The 22,345-nt window shown below is 48.8% G+C and overlaps 2 protein-coding genes across 2 annotated transcripts in view; one reads left to right on the forward strand and one right to left on the reverse strand.

Moving 5' to 3' along the window:
- The window catches only part of LOC103281456 (protein HEG homolog 1), a 42,576-nt gene extending 29,639 nt beyond the window's left edge, over positions 1–12,937 (reverse strand). Inside the window, exon 1 of the mRNA XM_062984161.1 lies at positions 12,129–12,937. Coding sequence (XP_062840231.1) covers positions 12,129–12,141 — 13 coding nt within the window. The 5' untranslated portion in view covers positions 12,142–12,937. The remainder of the gene's footprint in view (positions 1–12,128) is intronic.
- Positions 1–22,345, forward strand: part of LOC103282434 (uncharacterized) — a 29,618-nt gene that overhangs the window by 1,624 nt on the left and 5,649 nt on the right. Inside the window, exons 2-11 of the mRNA XM_062984158.1 lie at positions 5,855–6,039; positions 11,157–11,293; positions 13,740–13,910; positions 14,025–14,436; positions 15,453–15,578; positions 16,826–16,907; positions 18,305–18,531; positions 18,625–18,867; positions 20,426–20,524; positions 21,405–21,598. Coding sequence (XP_062840228.1) covers positions 5,855–6,039; positions 11,157–11,293; positions 13,740–13,910; positions 14,025–14,436; positions 15,453–15,578; positions 16,826–16,907; positions 18,305–18,531; positions 18,625–18,867; positions 20,426–20,524; positions 21,405–21,598 — 1,876 coding nt within the window. The remainder of the gene's footprint in view (positions 1–5,854; positions 6,040–11,156; positions 11,294–13,739; positions 13,911–14,024; positions 14,437–15,452; positions 15,579–16,825; positions 16,908–18,304; positions 18,532–18,624; positions 18,868–20,425; positions 20,525–21,404; positions 21,599–22,345) is intronic.

Here is a 22,345-nt window from a genome sequence, read left to right on the forward strand (position 1 = left end):
GGCCCTTGGGGATCCCTTCCAAAGGACTGGAAGGCCATCTGTTGGGAGAGATTGCATGGTGTCCTTGGCCAAATGGGCTCAGTTGGATGGCCTTTGGGGGTCCCTTTCAAAGGATTCTTATCACAGGCTGGAAGGCCATCTGTTAGGAAGGATTGTATGGTGTTCTTGACCAAAGGGGCTCAGCTGGATGGCCTTTGGGGGTCCCTTCCAAAGGACTGGAAGGCCATCTGTTGGGAGAGATTGCATGGTGTCCTTGGCCAAATGGGCTCAGTTGGATGGCCTTTGGGGGTCCCTTTCAAAGGATTCTTATCACAGGCTGGAAGGCCATCTGTTAGGAAGGATTGCATGGTGTTCTTGACCAAAGGGGCTCAGCTGGATGGCCCTTGGGGGTCCCTTCCAAAGGACTGGAAGGCCATCTGTTGGGAGAGATTGCATGGTGTCCTTGGCCAAATGGGCTCAGTTGGATGGCCTTTGGGGGTCCCTTTCAAAGGATTCTTATCACAGGCTGGAAGGCCATCTGTTAGGAAGGATTGCATGGTGTTCTTGACCAAATGGGCTCGGCTGGATGACCCTTGGGGATCCCTTCCAAAAGACTTATCACAGGCTGGGAGGCCATCTGTTAGGAAGGATTGCATGGTGTTCTTGACCAAAGGGGCTCAGCTGGATGGCCCTTGGGGATCCCTTCCAAAGGACTGGAAGGCCATCTGTTGGGAGAGATTGCATGGTGTCCTTGGCCAAATGGGCTCAGTTGGATGGCCTTTGGGGGTCCCTTTCAAAGGATTCTTATCACAGGCTGGAAGGCCATCTGTTAGGAAGGATTGCATGGTGTTCTTGACCAAATGGGCTCGGCTGGATGACCCTTGGGGATCCCTTCCAAAAGACTTATCACAGGCTGGGAGGCCATCTGTTAGGAAGGATTGTATGGTGTTCTTGACCAAAGGGGCTCAGCTGGATGGCCCTTGGGGGTCCCTTCCAAAGGACTGGAAGGCCATCTGTTGGGAGAGATTGCATGGTGTCCTTGGCCAAATGGGCTCAGTTGGATGGCCTTTGGGGGTCCCTTTCAAAGGATTCTTATCACAGGCTGGAAGGCCATCTGTTAGGAAGGATTGCATGGTGTTCTTGACCAAAGGGGCTCAGCTGGATGGCCCTTGGGGGTCCCTTCCAAAGGACTGGAAGGCCATCTGTTGGGAGAGATTGCATGGTGTCCTTGGCCAAATGGGCTCAGTTGGATGGCCTTTGGGGGTCCCTTTCAAAGGATTCTTATCACAGGCTGGAAGGCCATCTGTTAGGAAGGATTGTATGGTGTTCTTGACCAAAGGGGCTCAGCTGGATGGCCTTTGGGGGTCCCTTCCAAAGGACTGGAAGGCCTTCTGTTGGGAGAGATTGCATGGTGTCCTTGGCCAAATGGGCTTAGTTGGATGGCCTTTGGGGGTCCCTTTCAAAGGATTCTTATCACAGGCTGGAAGGCCATCTGTTAGGAAGGATTGTATGGTGTTCTTGACCAAAGGGGCTCAGCTGGATGGCCTTTGGGGGTCCCTTCCAAAGGACTGGAAGGCCTTCTGTTGGGAGAGATTGCATGGTGTCCTTGGCCAAATGGGCTTAGTTGGATGGCCTTTGGGGGTCCCTTTCAAAGGATTCTTATCACAGGCTGGAAGGCCATCTGTTAGGAAGGATTGCATGGTGTTCTTGACCAAAGGGGCTCAGCTGGATGGCCCTTGGGGGTCCCTTTCAAAGGACTGGAAGGCCATCTGTTGGGAGAGATTGCATGGTGTCCTTGGCCAAATGGGCTCAGTTGGATGGCCTTTGGGGGTCCCTTTCAAAGGATTCTTATCACAGGCTGGAAGGCCATCTGTTAGGAAGGATTGCATGGTGTTCTTGACCAAATGGGCTCGGCTGGATGGCCCTTGGGGGTCCCTTCCAAAGGACTGGAAGGCCATCTGTTGGGAGAGATTGCATGGTGTCCTTGGCCAAATGGGCTCAGTTGGATGGCCTTTGGGGGTCCCTTTCAAAGGACTCTTATCACAGGCTGGAAGGCCATCTGTTAGGAAGGATTGTATGGTGTTCTTGACCAAAGGGGCTCAGCTGGATGGCCCTTGGGGGTCCCTTTCAAAGGACTGGAAGGCCATCTGTTGGGAGAGATTGCATGGTGTCCTTGGCCAAATGGGCTCAGTTGGATGGCCTTTGGGGGTCCCTTTCAAAGGATTCTTATCACAGGCTGGAAGGTCATCTGTTAGGAAGGATTGCATGGTGTTCTTGACCAAAGGGGCTCAGCTGGATGGCCCTTGGGGATCCCTTCCAAAGGACTGGAAGGCCATCTGTTGGGAGAGATTGCATGGTGTCCTTGGCCAAATGGGCTCAGTTGGATGGCCTTTGGGGGTCCCTTTCAAAGGATTCTTATCACAGGCTGGAAGGTCATCTGTTAGGAAGGATTGCATGGTGTTCTTGACCAAATGGGCTCAGCTGGATGGCCCTTGGGGATCCCTTCCAAAGGACTGGAAGGCCATCTGTTGGGAGAGATTGCATGGTGTCCTTGGCCAAATGGGCTCAGTTGGATGGCCTTTGGGGGTCCCTTTCAAAGGATTCTTATCACAGGCTGGAAGGCCATCTGTTAGGAAGGATTGCATGGTGTTCTTGACCAAATGGGCTCGGCTGGATGACCCTTGGGGATCCCTTCCAAAAGACTTATCACAGGCTGGGAGGCCATCTGTTAGGAAGGATTGTATGGTGTTCTTGACCAAAGGGGCTCAGCTGGATGGCCCTTGGGGATCCCTTCCAAAGGACTGGAAGGCCATCTGTTGGGAGAGATTGCATGGTGTCCTTGGCCAAATGGGCTCAGTTGGATGGCCTTTGGGGGTCCCTTTCAAAGGATTCTTATCACAGGCTGGAAGGCCATCTGTTAGGAAGGATTGTATGGTGCTCTTGACCAAAGGGGCTCAGCTGGATGGCCCTTGGGGATCCCTTCCAAAGGACTGGAAGGCCATCTGTTGGGAGAGATTGCATGGTGTCCTTGGCCAAATGGGCTCAGTTGGATGGCCTTTGGGGGTCCCTTTCAAAGGATTCTTATCACAGGCTGGAAGGCCATCTGTTAGGAAGGATTGTATGGTGTTCTTGACCAAAGGGGCTCAGCTGGATGGCCCTTGGGGATCCCTTCCAAAGGACTGGAAGGCCATCTGTTGGAAGAGATTGCATGGTGTCCTTGGCCAAATGGGCTCAGTTGGATGGCCTTTGGGGGTCCCTTTCAAAGGATTCTTATCACAGGCTGGAAGGCCATCTGTTAGGAAGGATTGTATGGTGCTCTTGACCAAAGGGGCTCAGCTGGATGGCCCTTGGGGATCCCTTCCAAAGGACTGGAAGGCCTTCTGTTGGGAGAGATTGCATGGTGTCCTTGGCCAAATGGGCTCAGTTGGATGGCCTTTGGGGGTCCCTTTCAAAGGATTCTTATCACAGGCTGGAAGGCCATCTGTTGGGTGGGATTGATTGGTGTCCTTCTTGACCAAATGGACTCGACTGGATGGCCCTCGGGGTCCGTTCCAAAGACTCTTATCACAGGCTGGGAGGTCATCAGTTGGGAGGGGTCGTATGATGTTCTTCTTGACCAAAGGGGATCGGCTGGATGGCCTTTGGGGGTCCCTTCTAAAGGACTCTTATCACAGGCTGAAAGGCCATCTGTTGGGAAGGATTGTCTGGTGTCCTTGACCAAATGGGCTCAGTTGGATGGTCCTTGGGGGTCCCTTCTAAAGACTCTATCACAGGCTGGAAGGCCATCTGTTAGGAAGGATTGTATGGCCCCCGGGGGTCCCTTTCAAAGGACTCTTATCACAGGCTGGAAGGCCATCTGTTGGGAGTTGTTGCATGGTGTCCTTGACAAAAGAGGATCGGCTGGATGGTCCTTGGGATCCCTTCCAAAAGACTTATCACAGGCTGGGAGGCCATCTGTTAGGAAGGATTGTCTGGTGTCCTTGACCAAATGGGCTCAGTTGGATGGTCCTTGGGGGTCCCTTCTAAAGACTCTATCACAGGCTGGAAGGCCATCTGTTAGGAAGGATTGTATGGCCCCCGGGGGTCCCTTTCAAAGGACTCTTATCACAGGCTGGAAGGCCATCTGTTGGGAGTTGTTGCATGGTGTCCTTGACAAAAGAGGATCGGCTGGATGGTCCTTGGGATCCCTTCCAAAAGACTTATCACAGGCTGGGAGGCCATCTGTTAGGAAGGATTGTCTGGTGTCCTTGACCAAATGGGCTCAGTTGGATGGTCCTTGGGGGTCCCTTCTAAAGACTCTATCACAGGCTGGAAGGCCATCTGTTAGGAAGGATTGTATGGCCCCCGGGGGTCCCTTTCAAAGGACTCTTATCACAGGCTGGAAGGCCATCTGTTGGGAGTTGTTGCATGGTGTCCTTGACAAAAGAGGATCGGCTGGATGGTCCTTGGGATCCCTTCCAAAAGACTTATCACAGGCTGGGAGGCCATCTGTTAGGAAGGATTGTCTGGTGTCCTTGACCAAATGGGCTCAGTTGGATGGTCCTTGGGGGTCCCTTCTAAAGACTCTATCACAGGCTGGAAGGCCATCTGTTAGGAAGGATTGTATGGCCCCCGGGGGTCCCTTTCAAAGGACTCTTATCACAGGCTGGAAGGCCATCTGTTGGGAGTTGTTGCATGGTGTCCTTGACAAAAGAGGATCGGCTGGATGGTCCTTGGGATCCCTTCCAAAAGACTTATCACAGGCTGGGAGGCCATCTGTTAGGAAGGATTGTCTGGTGTCCTTGACCAAATGGGCTCAGTTGGATGGTCCTTGGGGGTCCCTTCTAAAGACTCTATCACAGGCTGGAAGGCCATCTGTTAGGAAGGATTGTATGGCCCCCGGGGGTCCCTTTCAAAGGACTCTTATCACAGGCTGGAAGGCCATCTGTTGGGAGTTGTTGCATGGTGTCCTTGGCCAAAGGGGCTCAGCTGGATGGCCTTTGGGGGTCCCTTCTAAAGGACTCTTATCACAGGCTGAAAGGCCATCTGTTGGGAAGGATTGTCTGGTGTCCTTGACCAAATGGGCTCAGTTGGATGGTCCTTGGGGGTCCCTTCTAAAGACTCTATCACAGGCTGGAAGGCCATCTGTTAGGAAGGATTGTATGGCCCCCGGCGGTCCCTTTCAAAGGACTCTTATCACAGGCTGGAAGGCCATCTGTTGGGAGTTGTTGCATGGTGTCCTTGACAAAAGAGGATCGGCTGGATGGTCCTTGGGAGTCCCTTCCGTAGAGCCCTATTCTTGACCCGCATGTTTTTCTGCAGTGAGAGCATCTGTTTCCCAGAAGAAGGTGGTCCCTCCCGGTCAGGGTTGGCTTGGCTTGGCGCACCTTCCTCTTGGCACGTTTCTCCCTTTTGCCCTCCATTTGTGCCTCTTCACATTCCACAGCACTGCTGGTCACAGCTGACCTCCAGCTAGAGCGCTCAAGGCCCAGGGCTTCCCAGTTCTCTCTGTGTGTCTCTGCCACAGTTTTTAAGTCTGCCTTTAAGCCCACCTTTAAATCTTATTTTCCTGTCCACCACCATTCCGTTTCCTGTTCTGTGTTTAGAGTGGCTTGTAGGTATTTTTCTGAATGCTACATAGACTGCGTTATCATCGGCATATTGGAGTTCTATATTGGAGGGGGCACCAATGCCCTGTCAAACTACAAGTCCCAGGACTCAAGAGGGTGGGATATGGAACAAGGGAGCTTGAGCAGTGCCTTGTGGGGAAAAGCTCTGTTGTGCCTCTCAGACTGGATCAACACTGCCCTCTATCCCAGGACCTGATCCCAGATTATCTGGCAGTGTAAACTCATGTAATCCAGTTCATCTTTCTCTCCCCGGCCTCTCTTTGCAGGTTGCTCCAGGAGCGGGGGGACCGGGGGCAGCTGCCCGCCCTCATCCTGCCCCAGCAGCAGCAGCGTGGCAGGGCTCCCGGGGGACCCCCGGACCAAAGGGCCATGGACGCCTTCAACCCGCCCAGGAAGCCCCCCGAAGCCCCCTCGGGGCCACCTGCTCCCCGACTGAGCCTCAGCTCAACAGGTGAAGAAGACATCCTTCCCCACTTTCCCTTGCCCAATATCAGACCCTACTTTCAGGGGGAAGGTGGGCCACATTGGGGAGGGGCTTCATTGCATGGGCCTCTTTATGGGGACCCCCATCCCCGGCACTAGGGGTCACTTCACAGAGAGGCTGCTCTGCCCCCCTCCTTTCTGCTCCCCACCAGTAGCCAAAGGTGCTTTGATTGCAAATTCTTTTTATTTAATAATAATAATAATCTATATATATAAAAGAGTGATGGCATCACGGCGACGGACAAAACAACAAAACTACAGGCCCCCCAACCTCAACATTTGACAACACAACCCATCATCCATGCCTCTAGGTTGATACAACAAAAAGAAAAGAAAAATAAAGTCCTAATTAGAGGGAGAGGAATAATTGCTTTTATCCAATTGCTGCCAGTTAGAAGGCTAAGTCCTCCAACTTGGTCTCCTAGCAACCCAATAATAAATAATAAAAACACTAAAAAATAATTAAAAACAGTAAAAGATTAATACAATAAAATACTATAATAACAGAAAATAACTAAAAATAATACAAGAAAATAATAAAATATAATAAATAAAAAGATAACTTACAATAAAATTAATTAAAAAATACAAATAATGTCAAATAAAAATTACACAACAATTTTTAACCAATACCACCACCACTTTGCCACAGCAACGCGTGGCTGGGCACAGCTAGTAATAATAACAATAATAGAACTTTATTTGTATACCGCTCTATCTCCCCAAAGGGACTCAGTGTCGGGTTCTCTTCTCCCAGTTGTCCTGTGGGTCAGTCTTCCAAAGGACACGCTGGTAGATTCCAACAGATTTTATTGTACCGAATACCAGAACCTTCTCTTTGGCCCACATATATAGGGGCTCTCACATACCAGAGGGTCATTGAGGTTTTATGGCTGGCATCTGTTCTTTGTCAGCCGACCAGAGATGTCAAGGATTGGAGATCATGACACTCAGTGAGCTTTCCGATGAGTGCAAAACAACATACAATATACAATAACTTGACACAGTAGAAACACATGGTTAAAACAAGACGTTGTGCTTGTGTTAATCTTTTCTGTCAAATAAATAATAATAATTAATAATAATAACAACAACAAGCAGCCCAGTTTACAAGCATCCAGCTTAGGTCCCTTCCAGACAGGCCTTCTATCCCAGGATCTGATGCCAGGTTTTCTGCTTCAAACTGGATTATATGAGTCTGCACTGCCAGATAATCTGGGACAAAGAGAAAACCTTGGAATAAGATCCTGGAATAGAAGGTCTGTGTGGAAGGGCCTATTCAAACAACCCACAGTTAATGGTGTGGTTAAGGCAACAGGAATCTGCCCCTCAGAAGGAAGGAAAATCCACTTCTGAAAGAGTTATTGTTCGCGAAGAATGTTCTGTTTCAGTGGCAAACCTTTAAACCTCTTTTGCAAATAACACTGAAGTTAATTCTGCTCACTGGGAATTCCAGAGACTTCGAAACAATCAGGTGAAAACCGGGCAACGGATCAGCCTCCACTCAGGCTTTCTCAATAATCCTTCTTTCCAGAACAAGCCAAATTGTCAAAACCCAACGATCACAGGGACAGAAAGTGAGACGAAATCTTCTCAACAAAGATACAGATAGCAAAGGAAACACCACACACACACACACACATACGACATATACATATATAACTAGAGTTACACTTTAAAATTTCCCTGTTTTGACTTACAAGCATATTTGACTTAAAAACAAACCTACAGAACCCATCTTATTTGTAACTTGGGGGCGGCCTGTATTATTATGTGTTACCCACCTTGCTTCCCAGCTTGAGGTCAGGTACAACATGGCCAAAACACACCTTTATTTATACCCCGCCCTTCTCACCCCGAAGGGGACCCAGAGCAGCTCACAGAACACACCTATGGCAAGCATTCCAAAACGATGACACAATTAACAAGGACAGACAACACAAACAGAGGGAAATGCAGTTTTCCCCCATCTTATTTCCGGCATCTTGGAGGCTGTGCTTCACTTTGGCCACAGATGTGTGTGTGCGCGCGCGCTGTCTCTCCATCTTCCATGCCAAGGACCTTTCCTCTGATTGATGTCCCTAAGGTCACCTTTATTGTCTCACCGCAAAAAGCAGTACCTATTTATCTACTCGCATTTCTGCTTTTGACCTGCTAGGTGGGGCTAACAGTGAGTGCTCACCCTAACCCAGTCTCAAACTGCCGACTTTTCGATCAGCAGGATTTTTCAGCAGAACAGCAGTTTAGCCTGCTGTGCTAAGCCTGACCAAATTACAGTAGAGTCTCACTTATCCAACATAAACGGGCCAGCAGAATGTTGGATAAGCGAATATGTTGGATAATAAAGAGAGATTAAGAAAAAAGCCTATTAAACATCAAATTAGGTTATGATTTTACAAATTAAGCACCAAAACATCATGTTATACAACAAATTTGACAGAAAAAGTAGTTCAATATGCAGTAATGCTACGTAGTAATTACTGTATTTACTAATTTAGCACCAAAATATCACGATATATTGAAAACATTGACTACAAAAATGCATTGGATAATCCAGAACGTTGGATAAGTGAGACTCTACTGTATTATTATTATTAGTATTATTGACACAACGACGTTGTATGACACAGCAAACAAGATAGATATACTGGATTTCGTTTCACAAAACCACAAGTCGAACACTTCCCAAGTGTCTAGGACTGTGTGATGTATTATTATTATTATTATTATTATTATTATTATTATTATTATTATTATTATTGTATGACACAGCAAACAAGATAGATATGCTGGATTTCGTTTCACAAAACCACAAGTCGAACACTTCCCAAGTGTCTAGGACTGTGTGATGTATTATTATTATTATTATTATTATTATTATTATTATTATTATTATTATTATTGTATGACACAGCAAACAAGATAGATATGCTGGATTTCATATCCTGTTGTTTTTCGTCAATGCGACTGTCACCTGGGATGGCGACATCAATGATCCAAACCTTGTTCTTTTCCACAACTGTGATGTCTGGTGTGTTGTGTTCCAGAACTTTGTCAGTCTGGATTCGGAAGTCCCACAGTATTATTATTATTATTATTATTATTATTATTATTATTATTATTATTATTACAAAGATTAAAACATGGTACCAGTAGAATGTACTTTTAAATTTCCTAGTTCAGAATGGACTGGATTTGCCGATGGAAGAGACAGATAGAATCATAGAATCATAGAATCATAGAATAGTAGAGTTGGAAGAGACCACATGGGCCATCTAGTCCAACCCCCTGCTAAGAAGCAGGAAATCGCATTCAAAGCACCCCCGACAGATGGCCATCCAGCCTCTGCTTAAAAGCCTCCAAAGAAGGAGCCTCCACCACGGTCCCGGGGGAGAGAGTTCCACTGCTGAACAGCCCTTCTCACAGTGAGGAAGTTCTTCCTGATGTTCAGGTGGAATCTCCTTTCCTGTAGTTTGAAGCCATTGTTCCCTTGTGTCCTAGTCTGCAGGGCAGCAGAAAGGAAGCCCCCTCCCTCCTCCCTGTGACTTCCCTTCACGTATTTGTACATGGCTATCATGTCTCCTCTCAGCCTTCTCTTCTGCAGGCTAAACATGCCCAGCTCTTTAAGCCGCTCCTCATAGGGCTTGTTCTCCAGACCCTTCATCATTTTAGTCGCCCTCCTCTGGACGCTTTCCAGCTTGTCAACATCTCCCTTCAACTGCGGTGCCCAAAATTGGACACAGTGTGATTCCAGGTGTGGTCTGACCAAGGCAGAATAGAATAAGGGGGAGCAGGACTTCCCTGGATCTAGACGCTATTCCCCTATTGATGCAGGCCAGAATCCCATTGGCTTTTTTAGCTGCCGCATCACATTGTTGGCTCATGTTTAACTTCTTTCCCACGAGGACTCCAAGGTCTTTTTCACACGTACTGCTGTCTAGCCAGGCATCGTCCCCCATTCTGTATCTTTGATTTCCATTTTTTCTGCCGAAGTGAAGTATCTTGCATTTGTCCCTGTTGAACTTCATTTTGTTAGTTTTGGCCCATCTCTCTAGTCTGTCAAGATCGTTTTGAATTCTGCTCCTGTCTTCTGGAGTGTTAGCTATCCCTCCCAGTTTGGTGTCGTCTGCAAACTTGATGATCGTGCCTTCTAACCCTTCGTCTAAGTTGTTAATAAAGATCCTGAACAGAACCGGGCCCAGGACGGAGCCCTGCGGCACTCCACTTGTCACTTCTTTCCATGATGAAGATGACGCATCGGTGAGCACCCTTTGGGTTCGTTCGCTTAGCCAATTGCAGATCCACCTAACCGTAGTTTTGTCTAGCCCACATTTAACTAGTTTCCTTGCCAGAAGGTCGTGGGGGACTTTGTCGAAGGCCTTACTGAAATCCAGGTACGCTACATCCACAGCATTCCCTGTATCGACCCAACTCGTAACTCTATCGAAAAAAGAGATCAGATTAGTCTGGCATGACTTGTTTTTGGTAAATCCGTGTTGACTATTAGCAATGACCGCATTTGTTTCTAAGTGTTCGCAGACCACTTCCTTAATGATCTTTTCCAGAATTTTGCCTGGTATCGATGTGAGGCTGACCGGACGGTAATTGTTTGGGTCGTTCTTTTTTCCCTTCTTGAAGATAAATAGGGACCACATTCGCCCTCCTCCAATCTGCTGGGACTTCTCCCGTTCTCCAAGAACTCTCGAAGATAATTGCCAGTGGTTCTGAAATAACTTCCGCTAGTTCCTTCAGTACTCTTGGGTGTAGCTGATCTGGCCCTGGGGACTTGAATTCGTTTAGAGAGGCCAAGTGTTCCTGGACAACTTGTTTCCCTATTTGGGGTTGGATTTCCCCCAATCCTTCGTCCAACTGTGCCTTGAATGCGGACAGCGTATTCTGCTGTCGTATCTCTTCCTGCTGGTCGGCCCACAGTCCTCTTCTCCAGGCGGCCGATGGAAAGTTCCCTTGGGTGACTGTTCCCAAACAGAGATGCATGCAGGGGTTCTGATTCTCAAGCCAGGCCAATCAACAGCAGTGTCCCCTCTTGCCTCCCTCCCTCCTTCCTCCCTCTCTCCCTTTTTCCAGGGCCCAGACCGGACGCAGCCACGCAGGAGCCTCTTCAAGGCAGAGCGAGAGCCGAGGACCAGGCGCTTCTGGCTGAGAAGCAGCATCGGGAGCAGCTGGCGGAGCAGCTGAGGGCCGAGAAGAGGAGCAAGAGGAAGGTGGGCCTGGAGGAGAGAGCCCCGGGGGACCTGGGGGGGGCTGTCTGTCATACAGGGTCTCCCTAGCCCTCCTTGGCTGACCTCCACAATCCCTCCTCCCCCTCCCAGGTGTCATGAATACTTTCTGGGCCTTAAACGTGTTCTTTAATCCATTTTCAGTGGGACAGAGTGTCGGGCACCTTCAGAGGAAGAAGCAGACACACAGGCTCCAGGACTGGTTTATAATAGCTATATTAGTTGCACAAACAAAAAGGGGAGATATAATAATAATGTAATAATAACTTTATTTTTATATCTCGCTCCCATCTCCCCTAGGGGGACTCAGGGGGGCTCACATGGGGACAAGCCAATATCAACATAAAGGTAAAGGTTTCCCCTGACGTTAAGTCGTGTCCGACTCTGGGGGTTGGTGCTCATCTCCATTTCTAAGCCGAAGAGCCGGCGTTGTCCGTAGACACCTCCAAGGTCATGTGGCCACTGGCATGACTGCATGGAGCGCCGTAACCTTCCCACCGGAGTGGTACCTATTGATCTACTCACATTGGCATGTTTTCGAACTGCTAGGTTGGCAGAAGCTGGAGCTAACAGCGGGCGCTCACTCTGCTCCCAGGATTTGAACCTGCGATCTTTCGATCTGCAAGTTCAGCAGCTCAGTGCTTTAACACACTTCACCACCAGGGCTCCTTAATATCAACATACATTAAAACAATTATAAATTAAAACCAATATAAACAATAAAACCATATAAACAGCATGAACAGCAGAAAACATATCAAAAATATCACATATACCCTCACATTCATTCATAATCCATACATTCAACTTTCTTACTTACCATCCTTCTTCATTCACTCCGTCCGGCTTCTTGGGAGGAGGCGGGTGTTCAGAATGCTGCATCCCTACAGCAGAAGAGAAAAGGATTATGTAACGTCGTTTGATTATCTGTTATTTGGTTGTTTTGATAACCTGCTATTCAGTTCAGACCTGCTGGAGCTTCATCAATTCAGGAACAGATGTTGTTTAACTCCCTCAACTTAAAGAGTCATTGTCTCTGACTATGTAGATTTGTGTTGTTTGCACCTAAAGTTCTCAGATCAGTTTTCGTCACTTCAGCCGTTTTCTGCATTAGCACTTTTCATGCCAAAGTTAGTCAATATTGGACTACTGGATTGTGACCTGTGAGGATCACAACCTAATGGGGATTATGGCTTGTTAGGATCATAACTTATTAGGTAGCAGAATTTCTGAGGTGCTCCTTTAGTTTATTGAGTAATGGATTATCATGATCACTGGACATGTAAATACTGTGTTTCTATTTGATGCTCTCAGCAGACAAAAGACTCAAGTAGACTTCTTTGAAATAACATTAGTTTTACTCACAACTTCATGTATCTAAATATGTCAGGTTAAGCCTTAAAATGTTTCAGTTTGTATCTATAACTTACAGTCTTTAACAGTCTCTTCAAATCTATATTGCTCTGTACAGCTCTCTTTTATAACAGCCTATTTCCAAGGAAATTCAAGCCTCACCTGTCTTCTAGCTCCTAACACTGGCTTCTGCACTCAAACAGACTCAAGCCTCAACTGACTTCTAGCTAACATTGGCTTCTGCATTCAAACAGACTCAAGCCTCAACTGACTTCTAGCTAACATTGGCTTCTGCACTCAAACAGACTCAAGCCTCAACTGACTTCTAGCTAACATTGGCTTCTGCACTCAAACAGACTCAAGCCTCAACTGACTTCTAGCTAACATTGGCTTCTGCACTCAAACAGACTCAAGCCTCACCTGTCTTCTAGCTCCTAACACTGGCTTCTGCACTCAAACAGACTCAAGCCTCAACTGACTTCTAGCTAACATTGGCTTCTGCACTCAAACAGACTCAAGCCTCAACTGACTTCTAGCTAACATTGGCTTCTGCACTCAAACAGACTCAAGCCTCAACTGACTTCTAGCTAACATTGGCTTCTGCACTCAAACAGACTCAAGCCTCACCTGTCTTCTAGCTCCTAACACTGGCTTCTGCACTCAAACAGACTCAAGCCTCAACTGACTTCTAGCTAACATTGGCTTCTGCACTCAAACAGACTCAAGCCTCAACTGACTTCTAACTGTCATCCTTTTAAAACTGAACATTCTAAACAGTCACTGAACCAGTCATATGGTCTGCAGCCCCCCCCCCCCCCACTGCTTCAAGTACATAGAGATAAGAAAACTGCATGCCAAAGAAGACATACACAGAAATAACTGACACATTATAAACAGAGAAAGCATTAAATAGAGGAGGCTTGAGAAGGTTGCTATCTCCATCAGTCAAATCCTTCACCTCCTTTGTTTCTCCGTGATGCCATTTCCAGGTTTCAGTTTTAGGGTGGCCTCTTCAGCCTTTCCAGACCTTAATAGGCCCTTAGCCAGGCAATTTCATACCATTCCATCCGTCACACAGGAACACGAACTGGTCTTGCGGAGGATAGCCGATGACCGGCGGCATGTCCAGGTGAAGGCGCAGCTGAGCCAAGCAGCCCCCTCCGCCCCCGGATCGCTGTCGGAGAATGGAGCGCAGCAGCAGGAGCAGCCCCCGGCCCCTTCCTCCGGGGATGGGCAGTGCCTCCTAATGGTGAGATCCCCCCCCCATTTCAGAAATAGGTGCCTCCTTGAGTTGGGGTCTGCCTGGCTGGGGTGAGGCCCCCCTCGTTCCCTCCTCAGCCCCCCCTCCTCTCCCCTTCCCCAGGTCCGCCTCCCTTCGGGGTCCTGCGTCCGCCACCGCCTCCCGGCCGACTGCCCCCTGGAGACCCTCCTGCGGCGCCTCCTGCGGGAGCACCCGGGCCTCTCCCCCTCGGCCTCCCTCCTCCAGACCTTCCCCAAGCGGCACTTTGGCCCCGCCGACCTCCCCTCCTCCCTCCAGGCCTTGGGCCTGACCCCCAGCGCCACCCTCTGCCTCCTGGAGCCCCCCTCCCCCGGAAGCCCCCCTACGGACCCCCGGGCGCCCCCGCAGGAGGGGGAGGGAGGGGCGCTCTGCCCAGCGGGGAGGACGGCCCTGGTCCTTCGTGGCCCCTCCGTGCTCCTGCCACCACCACCACCACCACAAGAGGAAATCCCAGAAGCCCCGGACGTGTCTGCTGCTGCTGACCACCATCGCTGGGGTGAGTCTCCCCTTTGCCCCTCCTGCATGGCTTTTATCAGGGAGAGGGAGCAAAATGGAAGGTTGGAGGCCTCCTGGAGGATGACACAAGCTCCTCCTGATAAGGCATCAACAACTATTGGGCTGTTGGATTGTGACCTGTTAGGATCCTAACTTTCTGCGTAGCAGAGTTTCAGAGGTGTTCCTTCAGTTTATTGGGCAATGGAAGATCACTGGGCATGTAAATAACTTATTTATAATCTCATTCCTTTCTGCATGCTGCTGACAGTTTTATAGTGTTGTAAATTAGTTAAATTAGCCTCCCCTCATAAAGGTACCTAAATTTTCTACTTGAACGGTGCAACTGTCTTTCGAGTTGCATAGGTCAACAGCGAGCTAGGCTATTATTAATGGTTGGGAGCTCAATCTGACCCAGGCTTCGATCTCATGACCTCTTGGTCAGTAATGATTTATTGCAGCTGGCTACTAACCAGCTGTGCCACAGCCTGGCTTATAGCCCGGGCTGTGGCACAGGCTGGTGAGCAGCCAGCTGCAGCCAGCTGCAACAAATCACTCTGACCAAGAGGTCATGAGTTCGAGGCCAGCTCGGAGCCTATGTTTGTCTTGTCTTTGTTCTATGTTAAGGCATTGAATGTTTGCCTTATATGTGTAATGTGATCTGCCCTGAGTCCCCTTCGGGGTGAGAAAGAAGGGCGGAATATAAATACTGTAAATAAATAAATAAATAAATAGCCTGTTGTTATCTCCAGATTAGATGAACATATTGTTCTGTAATCTCGGAACTTGTTTCCAGGCTGGATAACTCAGGGAACATCCCATTATTCAAGGATGTGTTTTTTTTCCACATCCACCTTTTTCTGATATCTCCGTCTCGGCTGCCAAGTCCTCCCTCGTTAATGCATCACGTGAACGCCATCTTCTTGAGTTGTGTCTCTTCTTCTCTTCACAAGCATGCCATTGTCATTGAGTTCATTGATGGATGGTGCAGATGCATCTCCTTCCTTGGTTCTCCCGCAGGCCGAGGCCAGAAGCTGGACGCCTCAGAGGAGCCCATGGATCAGGGCCCTTTGGAGCGCAACGCCGAGGAGGAGGAGGAGGAGGAGGAGCCGGAGGCGGCGGAGCAGGAGCAGGACCTGCTGCCAGGTAGGCGGGCGTTTCTGTAGGAAGACGGCATTGTGGGAAGGGCTGGGGCAGAGAGAAAGGGTTTGTGGCCTATGGTGGGCAGAATGGCAGGCCCCTTGCTCCCCCTATTCCTGTTGCCTTTGGAACCCAGTGGGTCTCCTCGGGAGGAGGAAGTGCTTCCCGGCCAGTGAAGAGGCTTGGTGGCATTGCCCCTTTAAGGCAACCCTATCACCTCTGAGGCCGGTTTCCCTTTGAGGCTCAGAGGCAAGGAGATGAAATACACAGACTTATTTGCAAAGAGAGCTGCGGGTGACCGCTCTGAAAGGAAAGTGGAAGACAAAGGAAGTCTCTCACAAGGTTCCTATGTGTTTCTTACAGGTACATTTCGCACCTTTAAACATTTATTTACAGCATTTATATCCCGCCCTTCTCACCCCGAAGGGGACTCAGGGCGGATCACATTACACATATAGGCAAACATTCAATGCCTTTTAACATAGAACAAAGACAAGAGAAACATATGCTCCGAGCGGGCCTCGAACTCATGACCTCCTGGTCAGAGTGATTCATTGCAGCTGGTTGCAGCTGGCTTGCTCTCCAGCCTTGCTCTCCAGCCTGCGCCACAGCCCGGGCCCTGGTTCTCATGCCCCTTCTTGTCTTTAATCTTGTCTCTTTTTCTTTTCATCCTGCACATGGCACTTTGATCAGTTGCTTATCAAAGCAGTTCAGGAAAGCCGTTTCCCCGCAATTTCCCGATTACAATCATTCAATATATCGATCACCATTTGAACTTTCTTTCTTCCTTTGAAGCACCTGCTTGGTCAAATCAAAATACCATCTTTGCTTGAACTGTCTTACATTTTAAAACAGTTGCTCCTTCCTTTTATGGTCCTGTCTTTCCCCTTCAGTTGTTTTTCTTTGCATAGCTAAGGGAGGAGATGGGTTTTATTGTTGGGAACTATGGTTTCTCACAGCAGACTTCCTCCATTGGTTCCTTGTAACCCCAAGGAGACCATCTTCAATTGATTCCCAAGGCTCAGGCTGTTTATTTAATCAAACTATTCTTCATACTATTGCTATTTCTTAATCATATTAAGTCAGGTGCCCCTTGTCCCCTTCCCCAGGAGAGGGCGGGGCGGGGCAGGGGTCAAGGGGTGGGGCAGGGGTCAAGGGGTGGGGCAGGGGTCGGCCGGCCCTTTGCTGCTCTCTGTGTTCACGGAGGAAGGACTCCCATCCTGACCAGGGTGGGGGGCTGTTCTCTCCCAAAGGTCTCCCACCAGCGCTGGAACTTGGCCAAAGGGGAGCAGCAGGCTCTGGCCACCACTGGCCCACAGCAGGCAACCGGCTGAGGTAGGAACATTTTACGAATACTTTTTAAACAAAGGTTCTTTTTATTGCAATTTCAGTGTGTGTGGGGGGGGGGGGGGGGGGGTATATCAGAACTTTTACAGAACAACACTTAGACATACAGAGATACAGATTCTATGCAACTTCATTGGAATCACAACCGACAGTTACATTTTTTACTCAGCATTCACATCCAAGCATTCATCTTCATGCATGCATCACCATTTCTCCATTCTTCTGCCGTGAAGAACACCTGTTAGGCCAGACTGCTTCCTTGACAATCTGCCAACACACAAAACTTCTAAAACACCAAAATGCATCCTTTCCCTAAGAACAATGCCAAGGATCAGAGTCCTGCTTTCTCTACAGAAGAAATGACACCCTGCAAATACATATCATGACTCCAAAGCGCACTCCTTCCTCTTCCCTTGAGAAAAGGAGGCCAAGTGCTCAGAATTCTGCGTTCCATTGCAGATCTGACTCTCCCAAGGAGCACCATCTCTCTCTTCCCAAGGAGCAGAGAGGCAGGTGAACAGCGCTGCTGTCTTTCATGCTTTTTGGATTGTAATAAGGTCTCTCATATAGCAATATTTTGCTGATGTTGTCCCAAAGTTGTAACTGAATGACAGATGTTTTCCGTCCTGAAACATCCTGGCTCCATCTCAGTTTCCTGACAGATGTTGACTCTTAATTGGTGTTGACTACGCAAGTAGCTTTGTGTTGATTTCCACCTTAATGTAAATAACTTTGTAAACATTTCGTTAACTTGAAAGAGCCATTGTCTCTGATTAATTTAAACAAGTTGTTTCCCCCCAAAGGTTCATCATGTCAACAAATGTTGACAGATGTAAACAGATGTAAATATTTCTCTTATCACTGTCACAGTTCTTATCAATGTCAGCAGTTCAGCAACTTTTAATTTAACTTGTAAGCCGCCCCGAGCCCTAGGGGAGTGGTGGCATATAAGTTTGAACAATAAATAAATAAATAAATAAATTACCGTTGCTTTCCAGGCCTCAATATTTTAGAATGCAGTCTCCAAAATTATTAGCTCTCATTCATTCATGTTTCATACAATTTCATTCATATTATACATCATATTTAATCAAGCGCTTCCCGTCCTGCAGGGCTTGGAGGGGCTTTGTGGGAAGTGGGCTTCTTTTGGGGAGCACTGATGCTGGGGGGGGGGCTGGGTCATGGGAGAGGGTCATGGGGAAGGTGGGCTACAAGGCAGGCTGAGGGGCCGCCCCATAAGCCCAGCCCTGCCTCCCTCTGGCTTTGCAGACGTTGCCAGGCATGTGGCTGGACAGATGCCCAGAAGGCAGGGATGTGGGGCAGTCCTTGGAAGCGGTTCCACCTCAGAGCCCCCTTCCTCTTTCCCTCTCTCTCCCCCAACCCAGGGCTGCCGATGAGGGAGGGGCCGGATCTCCGTCCTTGCCTTTGGCTGTTGCCCAGGCTGCGGAACAGCGCCTCCAGCAGGCGGCCATTCAGGGGGCCGAGGAGGAAGACGAGGAGGGCGAGGGGAAGGCGAAGAGGGGCCTCCCCGGGGCCACCACCCCCCCAGGCCGCCCCACGGTGCCATCCCTGGTCCAGCTCTCCCTGCAGGGGACTGTGGCCCTGCTGACAGGTGGGCCCTTCTCCCCCTCCCCTCCACTTCCCACCCCCCTAATGCAATGCCCCTCTGTAACAGCCTCATGGGCCCCCTTCTCCTCCTCCACAGCCCCCCGCAAGCAGTACTGCCGCAGCCTCTCTGCGCTGACCCCGGTCCTGGCGGAGCAGCTCCTGGCGCACCTGGCCCAGAGGGCGCTGCTGAGCCCCCGCTCCCTGCGGCTCTTCTTCGGCTGCCCGCTGCAGCGCCTGCGCCTGGACTGCTACCCCCTGGCCACCAACGCCCTCCTGCAACAGCTGCGCGCCTTCCCCGGCCTCCGGCTCCTCAGCCTCGTCTCCTGCGCCGTCATCACCGGTGGGTGAGAGAGCCCATCGATCGGGGCTGGGATGTGGGGGTCACTTTGGGGCAGGGCCTTCCTTCTGCCGGGCTGCTGCTCTCCTGGCTGGACTGTGGTTGGCAGGCCTTTCTGTGGCAAGAAGAGGGAAGAGTGAGACACACTGTCCCTTCCTGAATGGTATTCCAGAGAGCAGGCAGTGCAGTTCCCTTGGCATCACCTGCCCCTATAACCACTGAGCCCTTTTGTTACAAATACAAAGGTTCTTTTATTGCAATTACCAGTGTGAGAGGGTCTATCAAAACTTTTACAGAACAACATTTAGACAAAGTATGACATTAGACATACTGGCATATAAATTATATGTAACTACATTGAATTCCACAAACCTATAGTTTCATTGGCTAGCAAACAAACAAAGGTTACTTTTTTTCCTCAGCATTCACACACATGTACATGCATTCATCCACATGCATGCATCACCATTTCTCCATCCTTCCTCTGTGACGAACACCTGTTTTTAGGCCAAACCCTGCTTTCCCTGCAGGGTGCCAAACACAGTTCCAAAACTCCTAAACTTCAAGACGGCAAAACTCTAAAATCCCCAAGAACATGACTCCAGATAATAATAATAATAATAATAATAATAATAATAATACTTTATTTTTATACCCCGCCTCCATCTCCCCGAAGGGACTCGGGGCGGCTTACATGGGGCCAAGCCCGGATAAAACAGCAAACAACATACAATAACATCAGAGAAGACAAAAAAAAGTACATTAACATTCTAAACATTATATATATAAAGAGCTCCCTCCTTCCTCTTCCCTTGAGAAAAGGAGGCAAATGTGTCCAGAGTTCTGCTTTCCATTACAGATCTGACACTCCCAAAACACACCATCTCCACAGAGCATAGTGGGTGAACAGTGTCACTATCTGCCAGAATTTTTGGATTGTAATAAGGTCACTTATGTAGCAATATTTTGCTAATGTTGTCCCAAAGTTGTAAATTACTGACAGACATTTTCCTTCCTGGAACATGTTGATTCCATCTCAGTTTCCGGGCAGATGTTGACTCTTCTTGGTTGGTGTTAGCCTCGTGTTAGCTTCCTTCTTAACGTAAAGAACCTTGTAAACATTTCCTTAACTTAAAAAAGCCATTGTCTGTGATTAATGTAAATAAGTTGTTTTTCTCCAAAATTTCATCAAGTCAGCAGTGTTGACAGATGTAAACATTTATCTTATCAATGTCACAGTACTTATCGCAATCAGTAGGTCAGCAAGCGGGTAGCTAGTCATTGCAGGCCTTAATCTTAGAATGGTGTCTTCAGCCAGATCAGGCCCCATCCATACATCTTTCCTACAATTCATTCAAACCATATTATCATATTTCTGTGACACTGTCCCTGTTCAGAGGGGACAAGGATTCCTTTTGGGGGCCCACAGTGGAGAAGTGAGTCTGTGTATGCGGTGGGGGGGGGGGGTGTCCTGACAGGACAATGAGAGCTCATCCAGGTAGGAGGACCCCTGCCCTTCCTGATTTACAGAGGCCTGGCTGACCGCTCTCTTCTCCCTCAGACCAAGGCCTGTCCACCCTGCCGCACCTGACCCACCTCCAGCACCTCAACCTCTCCGCCTGCGTCAAGCTCACAGACAACTGCCTCCAGTTCCTCAAAGGTTTGTCCATCTATTTCTCTCCTGGCCTTCTTGTGTTATGGGAAGGTGAAGAGGGAGGGTCCCAAGGGTCTGGGCCAGAGCCTAGCTGTTGGAAATAAGGTGGAAGCTGATCTGCTGCTCTCAGAGAAAAAGGAATCCCATGTAGACAGTTGCTGAGCTGGATCTGGCCCTTGGCAACCAGGCCAAAGGGGACAAGGGTCAAGCTGTGGGTGTCCTATCCCTTTAGGCTGGGCTTTAGCTCAGCTGGTTAATCACCAGCTGCAATAGAGTTTACCAATCGAAAGATTGGCAGTTTGAAACCTGGGTCGGGGTGAGTGCCCGACCTTCAGCCCAGCTCACTGTCCACCTAAGCAGATTGAGTAGATAAATTGGGTACCGCTTTAGCGGGGAGGTATTTTATGGAAACATAAAAAGGAAATCACATTCAAAGGGAGCTTTGAATGCGATTTCCTGCTTCTTGGCAGGGGGTTGGACTGGATGGCCCATGAGGTCTATTCCAACTCTACTATTCTATGATTCTACCAGAAAATGCTGGCGATCAAAAGAAAGGAGGAAGTCTGTGATCTGAGCTCTTCGACATGGAGGATGGAAGCATGGGGAAACTTCAGTCCTCCAGATGTTTTGGACTGCAACTCCCACCATTCCTCACAGCCTCAGGCCCCTTCCTTTCTCCCCCCAGCCGCTTAAGCGGCTGGGGGGAGAAAGGAAGGGGCCTGAGGCTGTGAGGAATGGTGGGAGTTGCAGTCCAAAACACCTGGAGGGAGGACCGAAGTTTGGTGGAGGTGGAGGATTAGGCCACTGACCATGAATGTGGGCTTTGGGTGCGGAGGAGGGGTGCTGACTGCCACCCCATTCCTGCTCTTCCCTCCCTGTCTCTCAGGCTTGACACACCTGTCTCACCTGGCGCTGGACCAGACGCGGGTCTCGGACCAAGGCCTGGCGGAGTTCCTGTCCTGGGCGCCCCCCTCCCTGACCCACCTGAGCCTGAACCGGACGGGGGTCACGGAGCTCACCTTGGCCTTGCTGCCCCTCCACGCCCCCCAGCTCTGCGTCCTCAGCCTCAAGGAGACGGGCGTGAGTTGGCCAGGAGGGAGGGGCCTTTTTTGGAAAAATTGAATTCTCTGTTGGAGATTTTATGATCTTTGGAAAGACATACTCCCTTTTGGTAAAAATGGCATCCATGCAAGGCAATTAGGTCTCTCAGCTGTTAAATTGATATCCTAAATGTCTCTTTGAACTGTTTGGGACAAGGATATGTCAATGCACAAACATATAGTATGAATATTCAGCAGAGTTTCAGAAGTGTTCTTTTTAGTTGCCCCAAAAAATCTACTTTCCCTTGAAATGTATTTGCCTTTAAATCATGCTCTCAAGAGACAAAAGTAAGCAGACTTCGTTAAAAGTCACATACCATATATACTCAAGTATATGCTGACCCGAATATAAGCTGAATATAAGCTCCATATGAGCCACCCCAAGTCCCCGTGGGGAGATGGTGGCGGGGTATAAATAAAGTTTTATTATTATTATTTTATTATTAATTTTACCACAAAAAAACTGGCAAAAATTATTGACTCGAGTATAAGACGAGGGTGGGAAATGCAGCAGCTACTGGTAAATTTCAAAAATAAAAATAGATACCAGTAGGCATCAGTAAGTTAAATGTGTTTGAATATTTACATAAAATTGTTATTTAAGATAAGACTGTCCAACTCTGATTACCTATATATTCGAGAATAAGCCGACCCGAATTGAAGCCGGCCAGGACCCTCACTCGAGTATAAGCCAAGGGGGACTTTTTTAGCCTTAAAAAAGGCTGAA

The sequence above is a fragment of the Anolis carolinensis genome, chromosome 6 (genome assembly GCF_035594765.1).
Source record: "Anolis carolinensis isolate JA03-04 chromosome 6, rAnoCar3.1.pri, whole genome shotgun sequence".
NCBI classification, from domain to species: domain Eukaryota; kingdom Metazoa; phylum Chordata; class Lepidosauria; order Squamata; family Dactyloidae; genus Anolis; species Anolis carolinensis.